The sequence below is a fragment of the Lipotes vexillifer genome, unplaced genomic scaffold, assembly GCF_000442215.2.
Source record: "Lipotes vexillifer unplaced genomic scaffold, Lipotes_vexillifer_v1.1 scaffold149, whole genome shotgun sequence".
Lineage (NCBI taxonomy): Eukaryota > Metazoa > Chordata > Mammalia > Artiodactyla > Lipotidae > Lipotes > Lipotes vexillifer.
This window is the reverse complement of record NW_006779962.1, coordinates 143,369-151,138: the sequence shown is the minus strand read 5'-3', so window position 1 is coordinate 151,138 and position 7,770 is coordinate 143,369. Positions and strand designations below refer to the sequence as shown.

Sequence of the window (7,770 nt, the reverse complement as noted above, 5' to 3'; positions counted from 1 at the left end):
GGGGCAGGGGAGGGGCTCTCCTGGCCGGGGAGAGAGCAGGGGCTCAGTGTCACGTCTTCACAGCCGGGACGCCCTGCAGGGAGGGTGTCCGTGGAGGGGCTGCTGCGGCCCCAGGGATGGGGTGCTCGGTCTCTGAGGAGCAGCTGCCGGGCCTAGGAGTGGGGGGGCCGGCAGGAGCGACAGCACGCCTTGCTGTAGTACCAGTGGCCGCAGAGGTTCACCTTGATGGCCAGGGCGCAGTTGGTGCCCGGCTGGTCCTGGCAGCTGTCGTCTGGGGAAGGGACACGGCGCGGGGCGTAGGGCATCAGGAGGCGGTCAGGGGTGGCGACTCGACAGGACCCCCGCCCGCCCCACCCCACCGCCTCCTCTCCTTGAGTTCTACCTCTCTGCCACCGCTTCCCTGCCTCCGTCCCACGCCAGGGATGTCACGGACCCCACCAAGTGATGCGAACGGTGCACAGGGAAGGGTAAGCCCGGGGCCCAGGATTTGGAAGAGCCACTGACCTCACCCCCGGAGGCCTGAACATCCCCGGGAGGCCCACAGGTGCCCCCTCCACTCAGTAGGTGCAAAGCAGAGCTCATCACCTGGCCCTGGTGCCCCCTCGGAGCCTAGTACCCTCATGCATCTTCCAGGTGCCCGAGCCAGAGACCCTGCTTCAGCCCCTCGCCTCCCTGCTCCTGCGCCCAGCTCGAGGGTGCTCTGGCTGGGTCTCCCGGGATCCCTGGTCCCCTGCCCCACAGCTGCCCTCCCATCTTCGGAAGCCGGATGCTCTCTCCAAAGTGCAGGTCTTGGCATGGCTCCTGGGGACCCCAAGCTCCAGTCAGCTCTCACCTGCCTCCCTTCCCACCCTCACCTCCCAGCCTGGGCTCAGCCACTCCAGGAGGGAACCTTCACTCCCCGACATGCATTGGTCCCTGTAGCCACTGGGCCCTCCCAGTCACCCTGACCGATGCCTGCTCATCCTGCAGGCCCTGGCTCAGCCCAGCCTCTGCTCTCCCTGGAAAGCCCCTGCCCCGCCCTCAGCCTCTCCCCCCTCACCTGGGGGCTCCGTGGGGCAAGGCTGCAGGTCACAGGCCTGTCTGCCCACGGGCTTCACCAGCGGGTCGCAGCCTCGGACAATGTCGGTCCCTTGGTAGCACTTCACGTCTCGCATCCGCACTCCCACCCCGCAGGTCTTGGTGCACTGATCGGGGAGAGATGGCATGGCCGAAGCCCCCACCGGCGGGGCGAGGGCTCCGGCCAGAGGTGGGGGGATCCCACCCCTGTCACCTGGTTGCCGAGTCTCACCTGACCCGGGACACACGGAAGGGCACTGGCTGGCAGCCAGGAGACGCTAATACTCGTCCCCCCTCCCCCGGGGCTGCTGAGTTTCCCCCGTCAGCGCCGTGAGGGTGTGGCCGTCTCCTCTCTCAACCATCCCCCCCCACTCCCCCGCCGGGTGGGTCCTTCGGTTCTAGCTTTCCTGGGTCCTGTGCTACCGAATGCTCAGGGCACACGGGGCCACGGCCCAGGGAGAGCGCTGGTTTCCCGCTCCAATAACCAGCTGTGTTTGTAGTGGACCAATTAAATGTATCTTCCAGAGCCACCGCCTCACCCTCGGCTCCCAGAGTCCAGATGTTCCCCTTGGAAAACCCCGCTGAGCTACCCAAAACACCAGGGCCATCTGCTGACCCCAGTTACCCCACCGTCCTCCTGCCAAGATCCTACAGGCGGTGGCTCCCTCTGGCTGCCCCTGATGTGGGTGACCCCACGTCACCCAGGCACGTCTGGGACCCGAGCCCTCAGTTTCCTGAGTGGGGTCTGGGGTGGGAGGCCCTGGCCCTGGGCCCACCCTCTGGTTCTGTTTGCAGAGGCACAGGGAGGGCTGCCTGCCCGATGCCCGCTCCCAGCCTGGGGGGGCTGACCCAGTCTGGAGGCACCAAGCACAGACAACAGTCAGCCTTGGATGGGTGCCCTGAGGAACCTCTGGCTGTCCCTCGGCCCCAGAGAGAACACACCTCTGAACCTGAGTAGATGGGACAGCTGGGAGGATGCACTCTTACTAAGCCCCTATCCCGGGAAGGGGCAGCCACAGGGGAAGCAGACACCAGCCCAACCAGGGGCAAAATGACAGAGGTCCACATCCCCACGGGCCGGTCACCCCTTGCCCACCCACCATCATCAGGGCAACACAGGGCAACACAACACCCCAATGCTCCCAGGCTCCTGTGCAAAGACCACTGTGGGCCTCCCTACTTGTGCCCTCCTGGGAGCTACAGCACCACCAAGTGCAGAGGGGACTTGGGCCACAGGACTGGCGATGCTGCTATAAGGAGACATCGGGGAGACGGCATGAATCAGTAAAAACCCAAGTCTAGACACGGCCGCCCCTGTGCTGTAAGAAAGGCTTGAAGGATGCTAACGAGCCCCCGGGTGCCCTGGGATCCCGCTGGGAGGCCTCCACAGGAAAGGGGCCAGGAGAGAAAAAGCAGAAGGTAAAGGACCCCCTTTGCTCGGCCAGGGAACTGGGGCGGGGTGGGGTCTGCGGACCAGGGCTGCTCGCCCGACTCAGGCCAGCCCCACGCGCCTCAGGGCCCGCCCTGCCCTGCTCTCCTTGCGATGGGCCAGTTCAGGGCCTCCCTTCACTCTGCACATCTCTCGGCCCGCCCGGAGCAGCATCCAACGTCTGCTCACGCCCCAGGAGCTGGGGGTCAGCTCTCTCTCTGAACTTGGGTTTCTTCCCCCGTGGGATGGGAAGAGGAGCCCCCTCCCGGGGTGCTGTTGGGCGGAGGAAAGGAGCCCATCTGACAAAGTGCTGGGACTGGCCCACCCACAGGGGCCTCGGGGCCTGGGAGGTGAGGGTTCTGCTCCCGGCTGTAGGGAGCAGAGAGATCTCAGCTCCAAGCCACCCGCCGGCCTGAGGCCGAGGAGCCCACAGGGCCGTGGAGGGGCCAGGCCTGTGTCAGGGCAGCGGCGGCCATTCCTCTGGCTTCCCTCTGCCCACAGTGCGCATGTCCTGCCATCCCCTCTGCCTCTCCAATCCTGTGTCCCTCCTGCCTTGACTCTGGCTCCCGGGACCGAGGCCATATCTGAGTCAGCCCCACACAGTCCCGGTACCCACCTGGGATCTGTCTGCCCCGTGTTGGGTGTCAGGCACACGTGCTGTCAAATGCACGACTGGAAGGCTACAGTGCAAGGCCGGAAGTGACCAGGGCCCAAAAAAGGCCCAGGGCGAGCATGGCAGGGATCCCAGAGGTGAGATCCGAGAGGACTTCCTGGAGGAGGTGGCTTTTGCACCAGCTGACTTGGTAGCACTGACAATCTTTCCAGGGATGAAAAGCCGTGACGGAGGCTGAGAGGGGGGACATGAGGGGCACTTGGGGCAGGAGAGGAGGTACTTTGGCAGGACCAGAACTCAGGCCTGGCCTCAGGTGACCTCAGCGGGGGGCCAGCCAGGCGCTTACCTCAGACCAGGGGCTGGTGTACCACTTGAAGCAGGGCCTCTCGAAGCACGTGCTCTCCTCCGGGGGCTTCTTGGCCAGGCCGCACTCGGGGCCATTGCGCGTCTGCGGCTTCCCGTTGGCCAGCTCCATGCACAGTACCAGCCTCTTTTTCACACCTCGGCCACAGGTGGTGTTGCACTGAGGCAGGGTGACAGACGGGGCTGGGTCAGGGGTCAAGAGCCAGAGGCCAGGAGGACCAGAACACAGAGCCCAGAGCCAGGCCAGTGGTAATGTCTCGGTCAATAGCAAGTGGGTGAAAACGCTTAGATCAATGGCAAGTTGGCTGAGAACTCTCCGGTCGATAACCACGTGGCCCCAGACAGATTTGATGACAAGCAATTTAGCATAAAACCATCTGTTGTGAAACAAAATGGTTAATGACAGTTTGACTTCAGATGATTTAGCTAATAGTGATCTGCCTGAAACAAGCAGTTGAAAGCAATGTGGTTGAGAATAATTTGTCTGAAATTGTAAGTCGGTGACCTTGACAGGTCTAGGGGTCGTGAGAACAAAGGGATGTACAGGGCCCACGAGCCAAGAGCAAGTACAGCAGAAGGACCCCCAACCCTGGGTTTCCATCTTTCGGGAACATGGGGTCATGGGAACTATACCAGCCCTGCATGCCTCGTTGAACATTTGCTATTTAGATTTGGGAAGTTTTAAGAGGTTTTCTTACTTTTTTGTTTTCTTCTGTTTCAAATTGACGTTTAGTGAATTGTGTCGTGCTAATTTCCAATTAGTTCCTCGTTTGACCAGTCCGTCATTCTGGCCGCCTGGCTCTCGGCCAAATGCTCTCCCAGACGGAGGGGGCCCTGCCACCCGGCTCGGGCTCAGGGCACTCACCCGTTCCCAGTCCTGGGCCAGCCAGTGGGCGGGGCAGTTCTTGTCCCCGCAGGGGTGGATGGCCAGAGGCTTGGTCTCCATCTGGCACTGAGACTCGGGCACCACCCGTCCGTCGCTGGTCTTGCAGTACACGTGTCTGATCATGCGGCCCTGCCCGCAGCTTCCACTGCACTGCAAGGGGACACCCGGGGTTAGAGGCAGAGCCCCCTCCCAGGTCCCCCAGACATCATTCCCAAGAGAAAAGAACAGCTGGGGGGAGGGGGAGGGGTTGCCATGGTAACCATGTTTTAAATAACAGTTTCTGTTCAAATTACAGAAAGATTGCATGCTCGTTGAAAAACACACAGAGAAAAGCACGCCTAAGACACCTGAAAAGCTCATCTGTACACCCAGCACACAGAGGGGACCCCAGTGAGCATCTGAATGTCTCATCCAGGCAAGAGGCAAGAAAGACAGACACACAGACAGACAGGGAGCTTATAAAAGGGCATCGGGACGTGACCACTTGTTTTGGGATAAAGGTTTTGATTCCTCGTACTCGCGCGGGGACACCCTCTGAGCGCCGCCCGCCCTCACCGGCCCCCAGTCGGAGACGGTCCACTGGCGGTCGCAAGGAGGCCCCGTGCAGTCCTCCTCCCCCACAGGCCTGGTGTTGGGGTCACACAGTGTCTCATCCTCCGAGCAGCGGATGTCCCTGGTCACCACGCTGCGTTCCCCACACTTGGCCGTACACTGCGGGGAAGCCGGGGTGAGGGCGGGGCCGCGGCTGCCCGAGCAGCGGTGCAAGGGCCCTGCGCCAGGCCCCCAGCGCCCCACCCCCCGACACCCCCAGCGCCCCCCCCCCCAACCCCCCCACCTGCCAGCCCGGCCCGGCTCGCTCTGCGCATGCGCACCTCTGACCACTCAGACATCTCCCACTGCGGCCCGCAGGCCGGGTTCCGGCACGTCTTGCGCTCCTCGGGCCGCACGGCTTCGGCCGCCTCGCACAGGTCACTGTACACGGAGCTGTCGAAGCCGGGCGAGAGCATCTTCCAGCAGCGCACGATGCGGAACTGGTAGCCCTCGCCGCAGGTGCGCGAGCACTCGCTCCAGCTGCTAGTCTCCCACCTGCCTCGGGACGGGCACGGCCTTCAGCGACCCCCACCCTTCTCCCGCTGGCCGGGACCCCACGGCCCAGCTCCTCCTTCCCTCGTGGGGTCCAAATCCACCACGGGATGTCAGACAGGAAGCTGGTCAGGGCCCATAGGGAAGCTGTTGCCGTGACGACCCCCGCCTTCCCCGCTGTAGGAAACACCCGGGTAGGGTGGGGAGTGGGCACCCGAGCCTGCACTTGGCCGGCTTGCCCAGGAGCCCTTGTAGCCTCCACCTGCTCTCAACTCCAGACCACCTCCAGCCACTTCAGGGAAACAAAGTCCCGGCCTTGTTGCTTTGCTGACGCCGTTCCCTCCTCCCAGAGTGCCTTCCCCTCCTGCCACTGCCACACTTCTTCCTCCAACTGGGGATCCTGCCTCAGTGTCCTGGAGCCCCAAGCCCCACCATGGGGGCTCTCTCTGAGGGGATGAGCAGACCCCCCATAGCCGCACACCCAGCTTCTCACAAAGGAGCAAACGCACAGGGAGTAGAAGCCCCAAGATGGAGCAGAGGAGGCCCCGGGATGGAGCAGAGGCCCCAGGATGGAGCAGAGGCCCCGGGATGCAGCAGAGGCCTCACGATGGAGCAGAGGCCCCGGGATGCAGCAGAGGCCCCGGGATGGAGCAGAGGCCCCGGGATGCAGCAGAGGCCCCGGGATGCAGCAGAGGCCCCGGGATGCAGCAGGCCAGAAGAAAAGAGGGTGTGAAGCTGCGTCTGAGAGCGGGATGCACTTGGCCTCCAAGGCCGGGCACCCTTGGGCTTATCTTGGGACCACCATGATCATGACCAGAAAGAGGACACGCTTTGGGCTCAGCCTCGGACCATCTGTGAGGCAGGACAGGAGGCCTGGGGGGCTAGGAAGATGGGGCCTCCCCCACAGCCCGGACACCCATCAGCCTGGAATTTCGGGAATAATCCCTTTGGGCTTTTCAAAATTCTAGATGCACCGAGTAGACCTGGGGGCGGCAGGAGCAAAGAGTCATGTTCAGAATGGTTCTCAACCTGCGGTAGGAGTCACTGATTGAGCGCCCACCGTGTGCAAGGCATAGTGACAGATTTTACCGCAAAACGTGGGAAATGACGCAGGGACCGACAGTAGGCCAGTGCAGCCCCCCTCGCAGGCCTGTGGCCCGCCTGGGTGACGGAGCAAGGTGCATACTCCCGTCCCTCCTGCAGGCAGGGGCAAAGCAGAGCCCCAGGCCCCCGCCTCCCGCCCCCCACACACACCCTGCTCGGGGCCTGGGTGGCAGGTACCTGGGCTGGCACTCCCTCCCTGCACAGAACTCCTGGACAGGCTCAGGCCGGGTCAGGGCGTCGCAGTAGATGTCGTCCACCTCGATGCCATCATAGCGGACGCACATGGCATACGTCGACATGACCCCTGGGTTCAGGACAAGGGAGGAGCCAGGTGAGCCAACTGTGAGCACCTTGGTGACCGGCAGACAGGCCATGTGACCATGGGCGAGTCACCCGACCACTCAGCACTTCCCGGTTTAAATCAGGGATAGTGACAGTTACCAGCTGACAGGTCTGCAGGTGGAGCCCAGCAAGGACGGCTTTGTGGATCTGAACTCTCTCCCCGTCCATGTCCCGTGGCCTGACCTCTTCTTTTTGCACCCTCACCCCATCCAGCCCAGGCTGGGCACCCAGTTTATGTGTCACAAACCCTGGGTTTTAAATAAACTCAGATTGGCCCTTACAGAGGCACAGAGGCAAAGCCAGCCAAGTGTCGCTCATTTTCATTCATTCAACAACTACCCATCCATGGATGGATGGATGGATTGGTGGGTGGGTGGATGGGTGGGTGGATGGATGGATGGATGGATGGATGGATGGATGGATGGGTGGATGGATGGATGGATGGATGGATAATCTAACCATTCCAGCCCTTTGCAGACTCCTCAGATGATATATTAGATCTTCAGATCCTCCCTGCCCTTCCATGGCATGCCCTAGTCCTTATCAAACTCCCTCTTAAACTTTCTTTAATCATTATTGTGATTAAATACCTGGTACTCTATAAATCCCATCGGGGGACAGTATGTAAAGGGCCAGCCCTCAACTAAAATTATTAATTCCGTGACCCCCCCCAGCTCCACCTTCTGCTTCTCTGGTCTTCCTCCCCTGCACCCCGTGCTCGGTACCGAGCTGGCACATGGGCCAAAGTCACTACACAGTGGGTGAGTCCCTGCCAAAGAGCCAGGATGACTCAGGGAGAGTGTTAACATTGGTGAAGTCCCCAGGTGAGGTTAGGGTTTGTGGTGGTTGTTATTGCTGGTGTGTGTGTGTGTGTGTGTGTGTGTGTGTGTGGGT

The 7,770-nt window shown here is 62.0% G+C and overlaps 1 protein-coding gene across 1 annotated transcript in view; it reads right to left on the bottom strand.

Annotated features, from left to right (window-relative positions):
* ADAMTSL2 (ADAMTS like 2) overlaps positions 1-7,770 on the bottom strand; it is a 36,078-nt gene that overhangs the window by 368 nt on the left and 27,940 nt on the right. The window contains exons 13-19 of the mRNA XM_007453077.1: positions 6,712-6,838; positions 5,220-5,433; positions 4,903-5,058; positions 4,327-4,497; positions 3,445-3,621; positions 1,040-1,184; positions 1-271 (exon numbers count right to left, since the gene is read on the bottom strand). The exon at positions 1-271 is cut by the window's left edge and continues 368 nt beyond it. Coding sequence (XP_007453139.1) covers positions 153-271; positions 1,040-1,184; positions 3,445-3,621; positions 4,327-4,497; positions 4,903-5,058; positions 5,220-5,433; positions 6,712-6,838 — 1,109 coding nt within the window. The 3' untranslated portion in view covers positions 1-152. The remainder of the gene's footprint in view (positions 272-1,039; positions 1,185-3,444; positions 3,622-4,326; positions 4,498-4,902; positions 5,059-5,219; positions 5,434-6,711; positions 6,839-7,770) is intronic.